The sequence below is a fragment of the Heterodontus francisci genome, chromosome 16, assembly GCF_036365525.1.
Source record: "Heterodontus francisci isolate sHetFra1 chromosome 16, sHetFra1.hap1, whole genome shotgun sequence".
NCBI classification, from domain to species: Eukaryota; Metazoa; Chordata; class Chondrichthyes; order Heterodontiformes; family Heterodontidae; genus Heterodontus; species Heterodontus francisci.
In genome coordinates, this window is record NC_090386.1 from 81,011,409 (window position 1) to 81,032,841 (window position 21,433).

At 42.7% G+C, this 21,433-nt stretch overlaps 1 protein-coding gene across 1 annotated transcript in view; it reads left to right on the plus strand.

The window, feature by feature from the left end:
- Nucleotides 1-3,011: 3,011 nt before the first annotated feature.
- Nucleotides 3,012-21,433, plus strand: part of LOC137378311 (histamine H3 receptor-like) — a 32,015-nt gene continuing 13,593 nt past the window's right edge. Inside the window, exons 1-2 of the mRNA XM_068048571.1 lie at nucleotides 3,012-3,258; nucleotides 3,817-3,983. Coding sequence (XP_067904672.1) covers nucleotides 3,012-3,258; nucleotides 3,817-3,983 — 414 coding nt within the window. The remainder of the gene's footprint in view (nucleotides 3,259-3,816; nucleotides 3,984-21,433) is intronic.

A 21,433-nucleotide genomic window follows, 5' to 3' on the forward strand; every position in this document is an offset into this window, starting at 1 on the left:
GTTGGGAAATAAATATCTCTGGGTATTTAATATTTCAAAAAGACAGGCAGAATGTAAAAGAAGGAGGAGTAAACCTGATAATAGAGGATGACATCGGGACAGTTGTAAAAAAGGATTTTGGCTCAGAAGATCAGGAAGTAGAATCAATATGGGTGGCTGTTGGGAATAACCAGGATATACTGAACAAATATTTTGTATCTGTCAGCACAGTAGAAGACACAAATTACATACCAGAGATAGAGGGTGACCAAGGGGCTAATAAGAGGAAGGAAGTTAAAGGGCTGAATTTTACATGTCCGCTGCCGAGATCGTGAATGTAAACTATGGAGGTCCACCCACATGGACCGCTCATGCTGACCACTCGTTGCGGAGCTGCCGTGATATTAAACTCAGCAGCTCATTTAAATGGCCAGGGTGTTTCGCCTCCCCACCACCAACCCCTGCCCGCCACAATGACATGGAGGGAGCAGGTCGTCTGTCCCAGGCAATGGCGTCCGGCGTCATTGCCTAGGTGCCGACGCCATTTTTAAAGTGCTTCCAGCCCTTACAATTCATTTAAATATTTGAAGAAATAGGTTTATTACATTTAATTTAAAACATTAAAGAAATGTTTCTATCCCCTCTCCCTCTCCCACCCCCCACCCCCTACCCCCTACCCCCTACCCCCTAACCCCCACCCCGTCCCAATATTATGTGCAGGGGCTCATTTAAATAGAGGGGGTGGAGCGGCTGCCCCAATGACGTAGAGGGGGCGGCCTCCGCGTCCCCGGCAATGGCATTCGGCACCACTGCACAGGCACCGGCGTCATTTTTAAAGGGCTTTAAGCCCGCACTAATAAGTTTAATTTTTAAAGGGTATAAAATAAAAGATTTTTAATACATTGAAAATAAGTGATGGAGGCCCTTCCCCACCCCCCAGTGGTCATTTCAGGCAATGAAATGACAATCAGTTGTTTGTTCCAATACCCGAACTTCCACCCCCCCCCCCCAACCTCCAATCCTTTGCCCTTCAACCGCTTCCCACCATCCCCACATCCAATAAAAGTTGATTTCCCTGATCGTCTACCCCTCCCACCCTGTAAACTTTATTCCTCCCCCCCTCACCACTAGGTTCTCACCCGGAACTCCGTATGGAGTTCTGCAGGTGCGCAGAGCACGAACGGCAGCCATAATATCGGACATTGGACAGCCACCGTCTGCAGATAAGTTTATTTAAATATTCTACATGGTCATTTACATATGCTGATGAAGGGCCCGCCGCCAGGCAGCGGCGTGGGGGGGTGGGGGGTGGGGGAAGGCTGCACAGAGGTAATATGCAACATGCCCTTCTTGACGTTGCAGGTTGAGGTGGCCCACTCCTCGTAGCATTTTACCGGCCCCTGCACCACGACCTGTGGCATCAAGGGGCCAGTAAAATTCAGCCCAATAAGCTCATGGAGTTGGGGGAGCATGGATAGAGGATTTGTTAACTAGCAGGAAGCAGAGAGTAGGGATAAATAGTGCAGTTTCAAGTTGGCAAGCAGTAGCTAGTGGAGTGCAACAGGAATAAGTGCTGGGGCCTCAGCTATTTACAATCTATATTCATGACCAGATGAAGAAACCAAGTTTGCTGACAATACCAAGTTAGATGGGAATGTAAGCTGTGCGGAGGGCACAGAGGCTGCAAAGAGATATAGACAGGCTGTGAATGGGCAACAAGTTGGCAGATGGAGTATAATGTGGGGAAGTGTGAGGTTATTCACTTTGGTAGTAAGAATAGAAAAGCAGAATGTTTTTTTAAAGGTGTGAAGCTTCAGAAGGACTTCAGTGTACCTGTACAAGGAGCACAGAAAGTTAGCATGCAGGAACAGCAAGCAATTAGGAAGATAAACGGCATGTTGGCCTTTATTGCAAGGGGGTTGGAATATAAAAATAAGGAAGTCTTGCTACAATTGTACAGGGCTTTGGTGAGACCACATCTGGAGTACGGTATGTAGTTTTGACCTCCATATTTAAGGAAGGATATACTGCCTTGGAGGTTCACTAGATTGGTTCCTGGGAAGTAAGGGTTGTCCTATGATAAGATGCTGAGTAAATTGGATCAATACTGTCTGGAGTTTAGAAGAATGAGAGATGATCTCATTAAAATATACAAAATTCTGACAGGGTTTGTCAGGGCAGACACAAGAGATTGTTTTCCCTCACTGGGGAATCTAGAACATGATGGTAGAGCCTCAGGATAAGGGATCGATCATTAAGGACTGAGATGACGAGAAATTTCTTCCTTCAGAGAGCTGCCGACCTTCAGAATTCCCCACCTCAGAGGATTGCAGATGCTCCATTGTTGAAAATCTTCAAGGCTGAGATAGATTTTGGTCTGTCTGGAATCAAGGGATATGGACAGCAGGCAGGAAAGGCAGAAAATCAGCCATGATCGTATTGAATGGCTGAGCAAGCCCAAAGGACCATATAGTCTATTCCTGCTCCTATTTCTTATGTTCTTATGGCGATGAATGGCATTCTCGCTGTCATGAGCGAGCTCTGTGTATTTGTTGTAAGGGTGTGCTCCGAGTATGTGGTTGGAGCATCCACTTCCTCAAAATATATTCCCTAGAAACCTGCTTGATTTTATCTTTTCCTGAATCCGGGTTTATCTTGTCACTTGTGCATGAGATAACTGAAAGTAAAAATAAGTTGTTATGAAATAACTGCACCCAAACATTGCTGCTCGTATGAAGATTCCACCGGAAATCAAGTCCTTCAAGTAATTTTAGTTTGCTAAACTTTAATCAGTTGGTTTAAAATATATTTCATGTCTGTCACTCTTTGCTCAGTGAGTCCAGGCGGCTAATGTGAAGCACGCCTCCTCTGGCAGTGTTAAATTAGACCAGCACAAGTTAAGTCACCTCTCTGCTTCTTCTTAGGATTAGCTGTGGCTGGTGGAAGCAGTGGTCCGCACTGACCGCACCTTGCCCAAGCCAGTGGCGCTGCAGGACTAACCCTGGAGAGCACGGCTGGTGAATGGTGCTGAAATGAACAGCTCCCAGGGCTCGGTCGGAAACCTCTCCCAGGGCGCTGGTTTGGGGGTTTCAGGCCACTCTCCTTTCAGCCAGTTCTCGGACATTTCCGCCGTCCTCTTGGCCACTTCGATGATTCTCCTGGTGATCGTCATTGTGCTGGGGAACGCTTTGGTTGTGCTGGCTTTTGTGGTGGATAACAGTCTGCGGAGCCAGAACAACTTTTTCCTCTTAAACCTGGCCATTTCTGACTTTTTAGTGGGTAAGTCAACCGTGCATCAGCCATGAAATTCATCCAGCTTTCACACTTTTACACTACAAACTTTGTGGAGATGTTGCCATTCTCTGCTTCCTTTTTTCTCACCTCTATTTCCCATTTCCTTATGTTTTCCCAGGATGATTTACATCTCAGATTGCCTTCTATACTTGGTATAAAGTTTGTTCTCAAACGCTGTATTTATGTTGACACTAAACTAGTGTTAACAACAGTAAACGTGCATCTGGCAAACGCTGTACTATAAGTCGTTAAAGTTAATTAGATATTATTACGCTTGACATATCGGGAATTGTCACATTCGACTAAGCGTGTTACTGATATTTTGCTCTGTAAAGTCAAGACAATCAATAGGTGAAATTTAAACATTAAAATGCGAGTTTCAATCCTGAATGATATATTTGCAACTATCTCTTTCGAGTTCCGTCTGAATTCCTCAATCTTTAATTTTGCTAAGTTCGGCCAATCATATTCTAATGCTATCTTGTAATGTAACTCACATTATGTTTTCATGTCTATTAATCATGATTCATATTCCATTTCCAGGGGCATTTTGCATTCCCTTGTATATTCCTTATGTCCTGACTGGCCGGTGGATGTTGGGCAAGATTCTCTGTAAACTCTGGCTGGTTATAAATTACCTCCTCTGCACAGCTTCAGTCTTTAATGTAGTGCTGATAAGTTATGACAGATTTATCTCTGTGACTAGACCGGTGAGTACATAGCAAAATACAAACTCAACAATCTGAATTGTTTTGAACTGTGCAATTTCAACATTACAGTTACTGCAACCTGTCTCAAACCTCGTTGGTATTATGTATCCTTATATCGGATAATTTATATTGATTCATATATTAATTGGCATGTAATATTTTCCACCATGTCTGATGTCTTTATATTACTGATTCTTTAGACTGAATTTTCCTAGCCTCTTGGTGTTGGGCTTGGTGGCTGGGAATTTGATCAGCTGCCTGCTCCACGGCTCAATGGAGGTAGCCTCCCTGCAGCACGCTGAGGGGGATTGGAGACACAAACTCCAAGCCCCCTACGAGGTCTTCAGCATTGAAGGCCACAATCATGGCCAATTCCGATCCAGCGGAGGGGTTTCCCCTCCAACCTAGCTGGACTAGGTTTTGTTTATTTCTTCACTGCTGTACAGCCCAGCGAGGACGCCTCCATAATTCAGGTGTCCTCGCGGTCCCTGACCTGCCTCAGCAGTGCCTACCTCTCCCAGTGGGACAGCTGAGCTCCCAATGCAGCTGGCCCTCTGATTGGGCCTGCAGCATCCAGCCACCGTCCTTAATAGAACAGTGCATGTGGCCAATTAGGAGGCCGCCTCCCAGAAGATAGCTGAGCCGGTCTCACTACCAGCAAACGGGAATTAGGACCTCCATTTGGTCCCAACTTCTGGGTCCTGAAACTCAAGGCAAAATCCATCTCTTTCTGTCTGTGGGACAGGGAAGCAATGATGGTAGACTGCATTTAGAGTTGGGGTTACAGGGGAAATGTGGCACGTAGCAACTCCCTTGCTAACTGTCCCTTCACATGCTCCACCACCCCCAACTCTATGCCTCCATCAGGAGTTTTGCCCCTTTGAATTCAAATTACTAATTCCCCTTTTTATAACTGCTACAACCAACATCTTTATCTCTTTCTCTTTGACCCAATCAACTTCTGTATTCTTTCCTCTGCTTTTGGTCCACTATCACTCACCTTACTCTTAACTCTCCATACTTCTCTCCTACTCCCATTCACCCCTGAGGCTGAGTGTCAGGAAAGCAGAAACTACCTCATCCTCAACATCCCCCTCCTTTACGCATCCTTCCTTCCTTCCTTTCTAACTGCTTCACTCAAAGAGGCTTGGTCTGCTTTCAAAATTGAACTTTTTTCATCAAATTATAATGAGCAAAATATTCTACCTCTCTGCCTTTCTCTCTCTATCCCCGTACCTATCTCTCAGGTGTGTATATTAAGTGTTGACTTTTTCCAATTGTCAAGCGAATGTAATTAGCTGACTTCAGAATTCAACTCTTTTGTTTAAAAATTGAAGCAATATTAAATGAAACATCAACAACAACTTGCATTTATATAGCACCTTTTAACACCAAAAAATGTTGTGGAAATTTCTGTTTGATCCACACCTCTGTGTCTCAATCTTTTCCGTCCTTAGTTTAGTACACTTTTAAAGTTTAATAACACAAAACAAAAGCTACAATAGTTCCACTTGCAGGTGAGACCAGAGTAGGGGTCATGAATATGAGATAGTCATGAATAACTCCTGTAGAGAATTCAGGAGAAACTTCTTTAACTTGAGAGTGGTTAGAATATGGAACTTGCTACCACAGGGAGTAGTTGAGACAAACAGCATAAGTGCCTTAAAGGGAAAGCTAGATAAGCACATGAGGAAGAAAACAATAGAAGAATGTCTTGATAGGGTTAGCTGAGAGGTGGGAGCATAAACACCAGTTTGGGTCTGTTGGACCGAATGGCCTGTTTCTGTGCTGGAAACACTTTGTAACAGTTGTGTAATTACAGCATTGTCATTTTTTGTTCCTCTCTCTCTCATTCACACATACTTTAAAACAAAATTACCCCAGTAAAGCTGTAGAAATTTTTCCTCTTGTGTTTCAAAATTATTTGAAGAAATATTATTAGGCAGAAGGTAAAGAAAAATATCCCATCAGGACACCTGACTGAACAATACTGATTGATCCCAGTAAAATAGATAGAATGCACATGGCCTGACTAGATCATCCAAATTCAGCTCACAGTGTTACATTCTAGCCAAAAGTACCAAGTTCAAGCCCAGGATTTTGGGGGAGGCTGAAGCCTTCAAAAATTTTTTTAATGAAGACATTAAAAGGCATAAAATCAATTCAACAGATAAATGTAATCATTCTATTATTAAAATGTAATCCATTGAATTTTAGTTTTTTACCTGTTACTTTTCACATTAGAAATTTCAGTTACTAAAATGTGGCGACTGAAAAAAAAATCACAAACATTTTTAGCAAATTGTGGAAAACTGGCAGCTAAATTGTCCAATCACAGGTTGATAATACACACAATAGCTGCTATTTTATAGTGAATCACACAGTGTGACACCATTAACATCGAAAAACATTGAAACGATCTATCACAGCAGCACCTAACAAATACAAATACTATTTTCGATTAAATATTCACCCCTTGTACTGACTTTAAATAACAAATGTTATAACTTTGTCCCTCAGTATGAATTGGTCCTTATTTGAGGTAATCGTCTCCTTGTTCTTCATTTTTTCTCATGTAATAGCTTGTGTGCAGATTGTTCCTAGATGTCCATGATGCTTAGATGAAACTTCATGTAGAAGATTTATATTATGAACTTTTATCCAGGTTTACCATTACTAAGAGAGTTAGAAAAGTGCTATGTCTTATTTATTTTTTGTGTAACTGAGGAAGTGCAAGTTAAACCTTGTATAATCAAATAAATCTGCTTTACTGATTTTTTTTCTACTGTCTTTTCACTTTTAATAAACTCAATTTATCATTTATAGTTGCAGATCTGGAGTAGTGGAACAATATTACTATATGACAATAACTTGCATTTGTATAGTGCTTTTGATATAAAGAAAATCACAAGGCTTTATAATGAAGGTGTATAGGGGAATCAATGGCAAGACATGGAGAGATATAGAACTAAAGCAGGAAATAGAGCTATATCAGCCATGATCTGATTGAAAGCATCAAGGGGCTGAATGGTCCATTCCTGTTCTTATGTTCCTACATTAGCTGCTGCATTCTGGACCAGCTGATGGAGGATGGGAGGTTAGCAAAGATCATATCAGATTATTTGAATCCAAAAGTGAAAAAACCATGGTAACACTTTGGAAGCAGAGAGGTTATGGTAGAATTGATGCAGGAGATTTTATGGAGGTGAACCTTGTTGCCTTTAGACAAATTTGAAAAGCTAGAGACAGTAATGTGCCTGATAATTCACTTCATTTATTATTGGCAAAACATTAATCTTAAAACAGCACACATTAGCTTTATGTGCACAGAATTTAATAAGGCACTGCAAAAAAAGGGCTCCTCCAAGCCTGTTCATGCCACTGAGTCTTGAAGGTAGCAAAAGGTCTTTCTAATTAAGTAAAAATGTTGCATCTCTTATACAATTTTCCTTATGGTTGCTTCTTGCAAATGCAACCCTAGCTCCTGTATTATGACCACCCTGTTGTTCAAACAGATTGCCAAGCAAAGATGAGGCGGCCCAAGCCTTTTCCCACCATATTATTACTTCCTATCATTGCTTTCCCAAGGTATAACTTTGTACAAACCTCTTTTCTGTAGGCTGTCGAGTCATTGACTTTAATATTGCAGCAGTCTCCTTCTTTTACACTACCTCTTGCTGTGCTGAAGTCTCTACTTTAAAAGCAATCCTAACAACTCTTCAAGCTCAATCATCCACCCAGCTTATTTATTTAACAATCTATATGGGCCTACATTTACAGCACTATGTCTTTGGTCCTGAAAAGCATCTTTCCCCAATTTCATCAGCATCTTACTAGTAACGCAGATGAATTGAGGGCATTGATTAGCACATGGCATTATGACATTATTGCTATCACAGAGACATGGTTGAGGGAGGGGCAGGACTAACAGCTCAGTATTCCAGGGTATAGAATCTTCAGACATGACAGGGGAGGGGGTAAAAGAGGAGGTGGCATTGCACTGTTGATCAAGGAGTCAATTACTGCAGTAAGGAGGGATGATATCTTAGAAGGTTCCTCAAATGAGGCCATATGGGTAGAACTTAAAAACAAAAAGGGGGCAATCACATGGCTGGGTGTGTACTACAGGCCCACAAACAGTCAGGGAGAGATAGAGGAGCAGATATGTAGGCAAATCTCAGAGAGGTGTAAAAATAATAGGGTAATAATAGTAAGGGATTTCAACTTCCCCAATATCAACTGGGATAGTCTTAGTGCAAAAGGCTTAAAGGGGGTGGAATTCTTAAAATGCATACAGAAGAACTTTTTGAGCCAGTATGTAGACAGTCCTACAAGAGAAGGGGCAGTACTGGACCTAAGCCTAGGGAATGAAGCCGGACAAGTGATAGAAGTGTCAGTGGGGGAACATTTTGGGGATAGTGACCATAACTCCGTAAGATTTAAGGTAGTTATGGAAAAGGACAAAGATGGATCAAAAATAAAGGTACTGAATTGAGGGAAGGCCGATTTTAAGATGATAAAACAGGATCTGGCCAAAGTGGACTGGGAACAGCTACTTGTAGGAAAGTCGACATCAGATCAGTTGGAGTCATTCAAAGAGGAAATAGTGAGAGTTCAGAGCCAATTAAGCATCCATTAAGGTGAAGGGTAGGACCAACAAGTCCAGGGAACCCTGGATGTCAAGGGATATAGAGGATTGGATCAGTAAAGAAATGGAGGCTTATGGCAGATTCAGAGTGCTGAATCTAGTGCAGGCACTAGAGGAGTATAGAAAGTGTAGGGGGGTACTTAAAAAAAGTAATTAAGATAGCGAAGAGGGGATATGAAAAAACATTGGCGGGCAAGATAAAGGAAAATCCTAAGGTGTTTTATAATTATATTAAGGGCAAAAGAACAACCAGGGAAAGAGTAGAGCCCATTAGGGACCAAAGTGGCAATCTGTGTGTGGAGCCAGAGGACATAGGTGAGGTTTTAAATGATTACTTTTCATTTGTGTTCATTATGGAGAAGGATGATGTAGGTGGAGAGATAAGGGAGAGGGATTGTGATATACTTGAACATATTAGCATTGAAAGGGAGGAGATATTAGCTGTTTTAGCAGGCTTAAAAGTGGATAAATCCCCAGGCCCAGATGGGATGTATCCCAGGCTGTTATGTGAGGCAAGGGAGGAGATTGCAGGAGCTCTGACACAAATTTTCCAATCCTCTCTGGCCACAGGAGAGGTACCAGAGGATTGGGGGGCAGCGAATGTGGTACCATTATTTAAGAAGGATAGCAGGGATAAACCAGGTAATTACAGGCCGGTGAGTCTAACATCAGTAGTTGGGAAATTATTGGAAAAAATTCTGAGGGACAGGATTAATCTCCACTTGGAGAGGCAGGGATTAATCAGGGATAGTCAGCATGGCTCTGTTAGGGGGAGATCATATCTGGCTAACTTGATCGAATTTTTTGAGGCGGTGATGAAATGCGTAGATGAGGGTAAAGCTGTTGATGTAGTCTATATGGACTTCAGTAAGGCTTTTGATAAGGTCCCACATGGGAGATTTGTTAAGAAGTTAAGAGCCCATGTGTTCCAGGGCAATTTGACAAATTGGATCCAAAATTGGCTTAGTGGCAGGAGGCAGAGGGTAATGGTCAAGGGTTGTTTTTGCGAGTGGAAGCCTGTGACCAGTGGTGTATCGCAGGGATCGGTGCTGGGAACCTTGCTGTTTGTAGTCTACATTAATGATTTAAACGTGAATATAGGAGGTATGATCAGTATGTTCGCAGATGACATGAAAATTGGTGGTGTTGTAAATAGTGAGGAGGAAAGCCTTAGATTACAGGACAATATAGATGGGCTGGTAAGATGGGCAGAGCTGTGGCAAATGGAATTTAATCCAGAAAAGTGTGAGATGATGCACTTTGGGAGGACCAACAAGGCAAGGGAATATACAATGGATGGTAGGACCCTAGGAGGTACAGAGGGTCAGAGGGACCTTGGTGTACTTTTCCACAGATCACTGACGGCAGCAGCACAGGTAGATAAGGTGGTTAGGAAATCATATGGGATACTTGCCTTTATTAGCCGAGGCATAGAATATAACAGCAGGGAGGTTATGATGGAGCTGTATAAAATGCTGGTTAGGCCAGAGCTGGAGTACTGTGTACAGTTCTGGGCACCACACTATAGGAAGGATGTGATTGCACTGGAGAGGGTGCAGAGGAGATTCACCAGGACGTTGCCTGGGCTGGAGCATTTCAGCTATGAAGAGGGACTGAAAAGGTTAGGGTTGTTTTCCTTAGAGCAGAGAAGGCTAAGGGGAGATATGATTGAGGTATACAAAATTATGAGGGGCATTGATAGGTTAGATAGGAAGAAACTTTTTCCCTTAGTGGAGGGATCAATAACCAGGGGGCATAGATTTAAGGTAAGGTGCAAGATGTTTAGAGTGGATTTGAGGAAAATATTTTCACCCAGAGGGTGGTTGGAATCTGGAACACACACCCTGAAGGGGTGGTAGAGGCAGGAACCCTCACAACATTTAGGAAGTATTTAGATGAGCACTTGAAACGCCATAGCATACAACACTACGGGCCAAGTGCAGGAAAATGGGATTAGAATAGTTAGGTGCTTGATGGCCGGCACAGACACGATGGACCGAAGGGCCTGTTTCTGTGCTGTATAACTCTATGACTCTATCAGTCAGGGAGATGGATTTTTGAGAACACAGTTTAAACCAATTCTGTTTACATTACCGATCTGTCTTTGTTCTGTGTTTTAATAATGTGAAAACATATACTTACAGAAGTGTAGCAGATATGGGGTTGGAAGTGCAGCTCTGGGGTGAACATGATCTAATGTAGTTCACCCTGAGTAAGTGACCTGGGAGGGGGGAGGAGTCAGTGGAAAGGGAGAAGAGTTTATGGTAAAGACCAGAATGTGGGGCTGATTTTGCCAATTCTGAAATTTTCAATTCATTCATTTCATGATATGTAGATAAGACCCCACCCTAACCCCACCTTTGCTGGTAGTGCACATTGGAAATGATCAGCCCCATATTGTCTTGACTCTATAATTGCCCGCTGATTTCCCCAACTCAGAATGCCAGTGCAACCCAACCTCACATGGTTAGAAAAATACTGAATCAAAATGTCACAGTTATACTGCTCAGCTTGCTTCAGTGCATCACAAAACCGCTACAAAAAAGGGCAAAATGGATCGTATGACTGACCCATTAACTTGGAAAGCAAATAACATTGTATTCTATTTCCTATTACATCAAGGCTGTACAAAGAACTTCATGCAATAAAATTAGTGGGTAGACTTGTATCACTTAAAATCATTACAATAAAGCCTTCAACTGAAATGTTAGTCATTAATAAAATAGCCAATTACAAACAATTGACTTCTCATCAAAATTTATTCTAGAAGTACAAGCATAATACTACTTAGCAGTTTACATAAGCAAGTTACATTTTCCTCCCATTTTTCCTTGTAAAACTTTATAGAGACTGACAGGTACTTGTCTGTTTCTGGTGAACAATTGCTCATAATTTATATCAGGATATTGGAATAAAAAAATGAAACACTATCCCACATCAGTATTAGAAATATTTACTCCTAGATCACATGTAGTACAATCCAGTGGATAGGGAGGCTTCCTTTTCCCCATCCTAATGACGTGTCCTATCGTCAGCCTCGGAATAATATGTCCTAGATGGGCATTTTTCACATCCCTCTGAATGAGAAAGTCAGCTTAGTGCTTGTTTGTCCTGAATTGCAATGGATGTGAACATTAAGAAATTGTTGAGACTGCTTTAAAGAATTTCATTTGGGACTTTAAAAGATTAAAATATAACAGTTTTTTTTATTCTTTCATGGGTTATGGGTGATGCTGGCAAGGCCAGCATTTGTTGCCCATCCCTAATTGCCCTTGGCAACTGAGTGGCTTTCTAGGCCATTTCAGAGGGCAATTAAGAGTGAACCACATTGCTGTGGGTCTGGAGTCATAAGGACGGTAGATTTCCTTCCCTAAAGGACATTAGTGAACCAAATGAGTTTTTACGACAATCAATAATAGTTTCATGGCACCATTACTAAGACAAGCTTTCAATCACAGATTTATATTAATGAATTGAATTGAAATTCCAGCAGCTACTATGGTGGGATTTGAACCCATGTTCCGAGGACATTAGCAAAGGACTCAGTTTTATCCCCTTACGCCCCCACCTCAATGTATTTCGCGCTCGGCATGACGTTGAGCTCTTCTTCCGTCGCCTCCGCCTCCGGGCTCACTTCTTTGACCAGGAGCCCTCCCCCTGATCAGCAGATCCATTCACCCGCCTCCATTATTCTCCCTCTACCTGGACCCCTCCCTCTGGCCTCTTACCCGCTCTTGATCTTTTCTTTGACAACTGTCAGCGAGACATTGGTCATTTCAATTTCTCTGCCCCCCTCACTCACTCTAACCTGTCCCCCTCTGAACTTGCCGCACTCCGTACTCTCAGGTCTAACCCCAACATTGTCATCAAACCTGCAGACAAGGGTAGTCCTGTTGTTGTTTGGCGTACCGACCTCTACCTTGCAGAGGCTCAGTGCCAACTCTCAGACACTTCTTCCTGCCTCCCCCTGGACCATGACCCCACTACCGAACATTAAGTGACTGTCCACAGGACTGTCACTGACCTCATCTCCTCTGGAGATCTTCCCTCTACAGCTTCCAACCTCATAGTCCCGCAACCCCAGACAGCCCGCTTCTACCTCCTTCCTAAAATCCACAAACAGGACTGTCCCGGCAGACCCATTGTGTCAGCCTGCTGAACTTATTTCTTCCTATCTTGACTCTATCTTTTCTCCTCTGGTCCAGTCTCTTCCCACCTACATCCGTGACTCTTCTGACGCCCTACGTCATGTTGACAATTTCCAGTTTCCTGGCCCCAACCGCCTCCTCTTCACTATGGACGTCCAATCTCTCTATACCTCCATCCCCCACCAGGACAGCTTGAGGGCTCTCCACTTCTTCCTTAAGCAGAGGCCCAACCAGTCCCCATCCACCGCCACCCTCCTCCGCCTGGCTGAACTTGTTCTCACATTGAACAACTTCTCCTTCAACTCCACTCACTTCCTTCAAGTAAAAGGTGTTGCTATGGGTACCCGCATGGGCCCTAGTTACACCTGTCTTTTTGTGGGATATGGCGAACATTCCTTGTTCCAGTCCTACTCAGGCCCCCTCCCCCAACTCTTTTTCCAGTACATTGATGACTGCATCGGTGCCGTTTCCTGCTCCCGCCCCGAACTGGAAAACTTCATAACTTTGCTTCTAATTTCCACCCTTCTCTCACCTTTACATGGTCCATCTCCAACACTTCCCTTCCCTTCCTCGACTTCTCTGTCTCCATCTCTGGGGATAGGCTGTCTATTAATATTCATTATAAGCCCACCGACTCCCACAGCTACCTCGACTATATTTCTTCACACCCTGCCTCCTGTAAGGACTCCATTCCATTCTTCCAGTTTCTCCATCTCCGATGCATCTGCTCTGATGATGCTACCTTCCACGACAGTGCTTCTGATATGTCTTCCTTTTTCCTCAACCGAGGATTCCAACCCACTGTGGTTGACAGGGCCCTCAACTGTGTCCGGCCCATTTCCCGCACCTCTACCCTCACCGCTTCCCCTCCCTCCCAGAACCGCGACAGGGTTCCCCTTGTCCTCACTTTCCACCCCATCAGCCTCCATATCCAAAGGATCATCCTCCGCCAATTCCACCACCTCCAGCGTGATGGCACTACCAAATGCATCTTCCCCTCCCTTCCCCTGTCAGCATTCCGAAGGGATCATTCTCTCCGCGACACCCTGGTCCACTCCTCCATTACTCCCACCATCTCGTCCCCTTCCCACAGCACCTTCCCCTACAATCGCAGGAGGTGTAATACCTGCCCATTTACCTCCTCTCTCCTCTCTCCAGGCCCCAAACATTCCTTTCAGGTGAAGCAGCGATTTGCTTGTACTTCTTTCAATGTAGTATATGGTATTCGCTGCAGACAGTGTGGTCTCCTCTACATTGGGGAGACCAAACGCAGACTGGGTGACCGCTTTGCGGAACACTTCCACTCAGTCCGCAAGCAGGACCCCGAGCTTCCAGTTGCTTGCCATTTCAACACAACCCCCTGCTCTCATGTTCACATCTCTGTCCTGGGATTGCTGCAGTATTCCAGTGAACATCAGTGCAAGCTCGAGGAACAGCATCTCATTTACCGATTAGGCACGCTACAGCCTGCCGGACTGAACATTGAGTTCAATCATTTCAGAGCATGACATCCCCGCATTTTACTTTTATTTTTAGTTATTTTTCTTTTTTCTTTTTTGTGTCTATTTTATTTTAGTTTTAGTTCAGTTTGTTTCTACTGTGCCTACCCACTGTAGTTTTTTTTTCATGTTTGTGTTTGTGGCTGTTCAGTTTCAGTCCATTAACACCCTATCTGTACTAATGCTTTGTCTTTCACCACACCATTAACATATTGTTTGCCTTTGCTCCATGACCTTCTGGTCAGCTATTCTGTAACCTTGTCCTATCTACACCTTCTCCTTTGTTGTCTCTTGCCCCACCCCTGCTTTACTTGCTTAAAATCTTTTGCATTTCTTATATCTGCCAGTTCTGAAGAAGGGTCACTGACCTGAAACGTTAACTCTGCTTCTCTCTCCACAGATGCTGCCAGACCTCCTGAGCATTTCCAGTGTTTCTTGTTTTTAATTGCGAAGGCATTAGCCTGGTCCACTGGATTACTAGTCCAGTGACATTATCACTACACCACTGTCTCCCCTTCTCTTGATGAAGTTCAAGATCCAAAAGATGAAGATAGCTGCCTAATCCATTGCGCAATCTAATCTTCCCCGACCCCAGAATCTTTTTTGACAACATTTGCTGGTAAGATTCTGACTTTATTCTTTTTTCATTTTCTTCCTGGAATGCAGTAAGATTTTGGTAAAGACTTTTCTCGATCTAAACATCTGACAAACTGAAAGTCAACATTTTCCATTCTTTGTTCCCACCTCGTTTTCAAAGTTCAACAATCTTTGGTCAAAGGGATTGCATATCTTGTCTTTCTGCATTCCATGCCTCTGAAACATACCCAATTTTAACTTTGTGCAAATGGGTGGGTTTTGAGTGGATATAAAATCGGGTCCATAGAGTGTTGGAATTATGCAACAAAATATGAAATAACAGAGAAGGGTGTTCAGCTTCCCAGTATACACATTTTTCTTTTTCTTTCAATCTTTCAAAATTTTGTCAGTATTGAGTCCCAATCAAATGCTGGTAACAACTAGCTGAGTGCTTCTGGACGTAGAACTGGTTATTACTATATATAAATCTCTCATGGCATAGAGTTGCAAAATGAAAGGACAACTAGATGACCTGTTCCCAAGCTTGGATCAAACTGATCCTTAGAAAAGCACAGAACTAACCTTGTCCTCCATTACCTTCAAACTTTCACTGAGTTTTTGTTAGTCTGATGTCCTATTCAACTTGAAGAAATTTTGTGTTGGGAACTTTGTGCATAAATAACCCTTCATTATGCAGTGCATTGGTTCACCAACATATTACATCATTTTTAAAAAATGCATTCATGGGATGTGGGCGACGCTGGCCAGGCCAGCATTTATTGCCCATCCCTAATTGCCCGTGAGAAGGTGGTGGTGAGCTGCCTTCTTGAATCGCTGCGGTCCATTTGGGGTAGGTATACCCACAGTGCTGTTAGGAAGGGAGTTCCAGGATTTTGACCCAGCGACAGTGAAGGAATGGCGATATAGTTCCAAGTCAGGATAGTGTGTGACTTGGAGGGGAACTTGCAGGTGGTGGTGTTCCCATGTATTTGCTGCCCTTGTCCTTCTAGTTGGTAGAGGTCGCGGATTTGGAAGGTGCTGTCTAAGGAGCCTTGGTGCACTGCTGCAGTGCATCTTGTAGATGGTACACACTGCTGCCACTGTGCGTCGGTGGTGGAGGGAGTGAATGTTTGTGGATGAGGTGCCAATCAAGCGGGCTGCTTTGTCCTGGATGGTGTTGAGTTTCTTGAGTGTTGTTGGAGCTGCACCCATCCAGGCAAGTGGAGAGTATTCCATCACACTCCTGACTTGTGCCTTGTAGATGGAATACCAAAAAGCCCTTGAAGACAATTGTCTATAGTTGCTGACAATAGAAACAATGTCCGGGGCTCTGCCACCAGGGCCGGAAGCAGGGTACAACTCCACTTCAGGCCTTGGGGCCACATTTTACAGATGGCAGCCGATTAAGTGAGTGCTGCAGAGACTGTCATTCAATTAAGGGCAGTGGCCTGCCCCCCCCTCCCCCCCCCCCAGAGCTGCCAGCCCAATCAGAGGGCTGGCAGCTCAGCAGTCAGCAGCACCTTAGAGAGCGGTGGCCATTGCTGGGGCTGCAACTGGAGGACGAGGGCACATCGGTCTACATGCACCCTGCAAGTAAGGTAAGTGGGGTTTTGGGACACCCGGGCCATGCAGGCAGGCCCTGGTGAGGGGGGGCGGATGGTGCGTGGGTGGTGGTAGTGTGGAATCTAGGGTGAGCCATCCTCGGACAAGGGGTGTGGGTTTGGCTAGTCATCATGTTTATACATTAACTGTTCCTTAGGAATGTACTCGGCATGGGTGTTGAGATAAGATGTGTGTTGATGAAACAGAATGTACTTTTCTGTCTCGCGCTGTGGACTGCAGTATCCGCTGCAAGGTCAATGGTGAGATAGATATGGAAACGAAGGATTGAGATAATGCTGTATCCCATTCGTTTAGGGCAAATGCTCAACTGCAGTATCATTGGTGTCTTTGAATGCAAATTGAGGGTTGATATTATTATTCTAAGACTATTGGTTACAGAATACTATAATTGCCACTGTTTTGCGGAAACTCTTTAGAACATTGCAGTGAACCCCACTATGGGCCACGCTGTGGCTTTTCTCCTTGTGCACAATTCAATAAAAGCAGGTTGCGAATACTCACCTTGCCAAGTCTGTTTATTTCACAACAGTTACTTGGAGGTTCTACCGAGATGACGAACCCCCAGAGTGCTAGCACGGGAGAATAGCGTGGTGACTCACGGGTCAACGGCTCAATGACCGTAGCTGCCCGATTTCGGCATTACGAGGTTTTGACCGAGGAAACGCACACACCCACCTGTGTAGCACTACCGGGGTAAGTCAAGAAGTTTGAGGGAGGTGAGAGTCCCCCTCAGAGGGAGGTGAGAGTCCCCCTCGGTGTTAGAGTCCCCATCCGGATCCAGACAAGTTTGAGAGAGGTTCGAGTCCCCCTCTGGGTTCGAGGCCCCATCTGAATGTTTTAGTGAAATTTCAAGTGAGTAAAAACAAGTTACTGTGCCTTTTAATTTGAATGTGTGAATGTTGGAAGCTTCCATGAATGTGGGATGTACAGCTTGTGTTCTGTAGAACCGACTGTCGTTAACTCTTTGTGGTCTGGCCTTGACGTTGAAAGAATGAGTCTGTTACTTTTTAGATTTTTACATGTGTATATTTTGTGGGAACCTTGAGTCATGTTTTGGTTGTGAATTAGTTGAACCTGTGTGTGTTCCTTGGCATCGGGACAGGGAATTTGACAGAGATTTGGTATTTTGAATTCGTAACCCATTACAGGAATCAATTTTCTAAGTTGTTTGGAATTGAATGAGTGTGAAAAGTGATTGTTGAGTGTATTCATTTCAATTTAAGATTGTGCACCCAGGAATGGGATATAAAATTGAATTATATTTTAAGTTAAAGTTTTATTTTTATTTTAAAATTTGGTTTTGCAACTGTGAAAAGGCAATGAACAATTTTGTAAGAGATAAGCTTCAGCCTTGAAAGTCTGAAGATGCTTGGCAGAAATCCAATTTGAACTTTAAAACACTGCTTTAATTGGAGTTCCAGTTTCAAATCTGTTCTTTTTTTTTGGAGTTTAAATTAAAGACATGTTTTATTGACTGTATTTAAGTAGCAAATGTCAGGAATTGGATATTGGTTTAAGGGAGAGAAGGAGAAACAAAGGAGATATAGGAAAGATTCTGTCTGTTTAAAGTTTGTTTAAGAAGCTGGTGTTAAATCTTTTGTTATAAGAATGTTAAATAACTTCTTCTTTAGTTTTTGGTTTTATTACAGTCATTTGAAAAGGCGCCTGAAGAAAGAAACAGAAAAATGACGTAATTTACCATCTTTTAAAAAAGCACGTGCTGTTCTGTTCTGTGTGTAGTTGTTAAGTATTATAAATTAATAAGTCTGAGTTAAGTTTATACTATTAAGGTTAACCGACCTGTTAAGTTGAAAAAACTGGAAATTTTATTTATGACCACAATGAACTTTCAAGTTTAGCACGTCATGTTTTGGGGGAGTCTAGACATAAGACTCACTCATATTACATTGGCAGTTTTGATTTTTAAGTATTTATTGCAGTGAATTGGCATTTGGGATCATATTTGTTATATGAAAAAAAATCTTTGGATTAGAAACCTCTTACAAATGATGCCAAAAGTTTGGAAACAATTGGAGTTGAATCTAAAATGCTGTCTTTCCTGATGGAGATGCTTTTCTTTGAAGTTGATAATGTTCCTAATGATTTTGTTGTTTTCAAACCCTAAGGATACCAAAAGGATTGAAAAAAATAGATTAAAATGGAGTGTAGTTCTTTTCAATCAGAAAAAAAAGGTTACGTAAAGTGATGCAGCTGAGAATGTTTTGTTCCGCCCCCTTGGAGACAAACAAAGAAATTAACCCTGCTGCAGCTATTGTTTTTCCATTTAATCTACCACACAATTTCTGCATTGCTGAGAGTAAAATTTATACATATTGGACATTATTAAATTTTAAATTAACAGATATAATTGGACAAATTCACCCATTGGGCTCAGGGGCAGAGCCACAATGGATTCTTTCTGGGTTTTTTTTAAGCAGGTGACGGCATGTTCCAAGACCACGTGAGAACTGATGCCACAGCAAGAGATCCAGCAGCTTGAAGAATTTAAGAACTTAATTGCAGACATCAAATGTCACTGCATCTTTATCAATGAGACAAAGTGCTAGAGAAGGAAAGATAGTTGCAAGCACTTCTGTTTTAATGTTAGAAAAAAAACCCACCAAGTCTGGACATAAGAAATTGGAATCAATAAACACAATTTAATTGATATGAGTGGTTATTTAAAGCACTCAAAGGGAAATTTATCTGACATTTAAGAGAAACAAAGTTTTAGAAAAACAAAAAAAATACAACAACAGTCTAAGTGGTTTACTGTGTTGGACATTAGCAATAGGTTCTGGTCCATACTGCTGACACAAGAGTGTCAATATAAATTTGCATTTACATTCCAGGGACAATACACCTGGACGTGTCTCCCACAGGGATTTCATAATAGTCCGTTGATATTCCACTTTTCTCCAGAAGGTCGGAGTGAAAATTAAGCCTAAAAAGGCACAGATATTGAAAGAAAAGTTTCTTATTTGGGAATAGTGGTAACACAGGGAAAGCATGCGATTGAGCAAATGCGAGTACAGACAATCCTCAACCTCCCCCTACCACAAGATACTAAGGCTCTGAGATCATTTTTGGGCCTTGTTGGGTATCGCAGGAACCTTACTGATGGATTTGCCTTAAAGCCAGTCCCTTTATATAATCTCCTGAAAAAGAACTACTATGTGCCTGGCGGACAATTTAATCTGCTGAGTATTTCCAGCATTTCTTGTTTTTGTTTCAGATTTCCAGCATCTGCAGTATTTTGCTTTTATTTTAGTAGACAATTTATCTACCAGGTGTGTCAGGTTTTGACAGCAAAGGCCCTCCAGGGACCTTTTGTGTCAAATCATTGGGGGATGTACAAGGGGAGGAGCCAGCAATCAAACCAGCACTCAAAATTTATTAAACGGACAAGAAGCACCAACCCCCACGGTTACCCCCCCATCCGAATTACCGACAAGTAAGGTTACGACCCAGCAGCCACAAGTGACTGGTCTCCCTTGCCCTGCCTTAACTATGAGTATTGGAGTAGTGTTGGGAATACCTGTAATTCTGAGATAAGTTAGGGATGCAATTATATGAAGTAGAAAATATAGGGGTGATAAGGGGAAAGGATTACATAAAATACTATGATATTTTACCCTACGTTATGGAAATTGGAAAAGAGGTGGTTGGAACAACATTGTCTGAGTGTAGTCTGGAAAACCAGGTGATCATATAGAATCAAAATGTGGATTTAATGCCACTGTAAATTGCACCATGGAGACTAGGAAAGCATTGTCAGGGCTAACCCATGTGGCCTATATGGGAAAGGGGAGATATTGTTTAACCACCACAGTGAAGGAGTACCAGTATGGATATAACTTGACTTGTCCATTGAACAACAGTATATTTTGTTACAACCCACAAATACCAACCAGAGTAGGGAAGATGGAGTTGATACATAAACGAAAGACAGAAACGATAACTGTGACAGAAAGTATTAAAGAGAATTTGACAAATTACCACCAGGAATATGAATATACTATTCAGCCATTGCCCACGCGCTTGGGTAAAGAGAGACAGCAGCTAGAAGCCATTGCTGTAGTGTACTACAATCTGGAACAACAGTCGAAGATGCTACAAGATGAGACTGACGAGATAAACGATTCTACCTGGTGGGAGGACTTATGGAACTGGGCAGGTCAAACGTGCAGATACACCCCTGGTTTAAAATTATCTCCCATGTCCTGATAGTGGTTTTGGGTATCATGGTGTTATATGTGACATACTTAATTTGGAAACTAAAGAAATTAATTAGGCGATGTGAGAGGATGTATGAACACAGGATGGACAGCTACGTGAAAGGCAATCAGTATTTGAACTTGCTCTATAACAGATAGACAATTAGTTATGCCACGCAAGGGTGATTGTTTAACCTATTCGTATATACCTAAAATACTGTACTGAAGCAGGATAGTGCGAGCGAGTTAGCAGCTGGGAAGGTCAGCTTTATCTTAAATTAATTGCCGTTGTTTCGGCAGACCAGGGGACTGCTGGGTAAGTAAATCCTATATATTTGGGCAGTGGCTAAACCCGAAACACTACAAGTGTAGTGTCTTCCACCCATCCTCCTCCTCTAACCAAAAAAAAGGACTCTTGTGTTGATAAGTTTCTTTTTGCAGCGGCGACAGGGAGAGTGAGGTGGCAGCTGGGTAAGTGAGTTTACAACTTATATAAACTTACCTTTTTGTTTCGGCAGTTTCTTTTTGCAGCGGCGACAGGGAGAGCGAGGTGGCAGCTGGGTAAGTAAGTCCTATATATTTGGGCAGCAGCTGAACCCGAGACACTACACCTGTCGTGTCTCCCACCCGCCCTCCTCGTCCAACCAAAAAAAAAGGACTCGGTGGTGTGCAGATAAGGTAAGGCTTTTTCTATTTCTTTTTTTTTTCGTGTGATTGGTAAAAACTTTTCATTCCTTTT